We start from the raw sequence: 1,715 nt of genomic DNA on the forward strand, positions 1-1,715 counted from the left end.
GCTTGTATGTATGTAGACTCGAAAAAATACTTATCACTATGCAATATCATATATTAATAATAATATCGGATGATGTCATTCTTTTTTTGAGTTCCTAATCTACATAAGACTAGCAGACTATCACTTGAGGGCCAAAAGTCCCAAAAGTGGGATTTCAATGGAATGTTTGGTATGGAATGCATTGAGAAGAAAAAAGATTCATAACCTATACAAAGTTATTTACATGCAGGAGTTCCTTGCTTTTTTCTCTTGTATTAATTAAATAGTATTAACAAGACCCTTTTTTTTTCTCTTTGGTCGTTGACTATTCTTCGTTGTATATGAAACGCGACACCCTTCAAAATAGCATTAGATCGGGTGACTGGAAACGCAAAAATCAACCGTAAAAGTTAACAATAATAAATAGGCGATTAATAGCCGCATTAATCCTACACTACTAGAAGTTATTGTGACGTTATGGGAGCATCAAAGCTTGACCCGGTATATTAGAGCGTTTGAGAGGTGGGCAGCCCTCAGAGGTATTGGAATGTGTGGCCACTGAGGGCCCCCTCTAGGCGCCCCTGTCCTCACACACACCTTTGGAGTATCATGGATTCATTAAGTATTTTTTTTCCGTCTTTGGTTTTTGATCTTCCTTAAATAACCTATGGTCCGTCTTTATTCCTTTTACACTTGGACTACAGAATAAAGTAGAAATACCAACAACATTAAAATTATAACAGTCATCTTTTGATCATTATTATTTCCGGCAACGCAGCAAGCGGCGCCACCGAGACTTTGTGTACCAGACCTGAGTTTTTTTGTTATCTTGATTTTTGTTTTTTGAATTCTGCCTCTCTCTCTCTCTCCCTCTCTCCGGTGGAAATATATCCTCTCCGGCCTCACTCCGAGCATCTCCTGCTGTATCCTATAAGGAGGCTGGGGTGAATAGGTTGAACGGGAATGCGTGGGGGGGTGGTCAAGGATGAGGAGGAATGGGTGTGAGGAGAGAAACCCTGTCATGGATGCGGCTTTAGCGACTCCTCATTCATTAGGCAAATACACAGACAGGGCAGACACGAGGCCTAATATAACATCAGACACAAGCCTACTACCTCTGGGTTGTCCCCCCCTTATTTGGCAAAAGGGGGGAAAAGAACCCTAGCCCATTGCGCGACACTTTCCAGGGTGACCACGAGGGCGTGAATCAGTGGGCGGCGGGCGTGGGCATGGGTCGGGACGGTGGGTTTGTACGGTTCAGGCGGTGACCTGGAGGGCGCAGCTAGGTGCATTCGACCTCCAATGGCTGCGGTGATGGCGACGGCATGGGCATGTCCTTGAAGCAAGCAGACTCATAGTGCTTGTTGAGGTAAGACTTGAGAGCGAATGACTTATTGCATCGCTTGCACTTGAAGTTCTTCAGCTGCGAATGGGTTTGCATGTGCGCCCGCAGGTTGGAACGATCGGCGAAGGACTTGCCACAGTGGGCGCACCCGAAGGGCTTCTCGCCGGTGTGGGAGCGCATGTGACCCTGTAGTAGCCACGGCCGAGAGAACGCTTTACCGCATACGCCGCATCTGTGTGTCAAATTATGCGTAAGCACGTGCATGGCCAGAGCCGGCATGCTGACGTACGCCTTGCCGCAGACGTGGCATCGTCTCGCGTTCCCGGAGTCCAGGTCGCGATGCGTCTGTTTGTGTCGGGAGAGATTCGATGAGGTGGCGTAATGTTTCCCG

General features: G+C 47.3%; 1 protein-coding gene across 1 annotated transcript in view; it reads right to left on the reverse strand.

Moving 5' to 3' along the window:
- Positions 1 to 215: 215 nt before the first annotated feature.
- The window catches only part of LOC137634952 (transcriptional repressor scratch 2-like), a 2,963-nt gene continuing 1,463 nt past the window's right edge, over positions 216 to 1,715 (reverse strand). The window contains exon 2 of the mRNA XM_068367519.1: positions 216 to 1,715. This exon is cut by the window's right edge and continues 580 nt beyond it. Coding sequence (XP_068223620.1) covers positions 1,262 to 1,715 — 454 coding nt within the window. The 3' untranslated portion in view covers positions 216 to 1,261.

This window comes from Palaemon carinicauda, chromosome 45, assembly GCF_036898095.1.
Source record: "Palaemon carinicauda isolate YSFRI2023 chromosome 45, ASM3689809v2, whole genome shotgun sequence".
NCBI classification, from domain to species: Eukaryota; Metazoa; Arthropoda; class Malacostraca; order Decapoda; family Palaemonidae; genus Palaemon; species Palaemon carinicauda.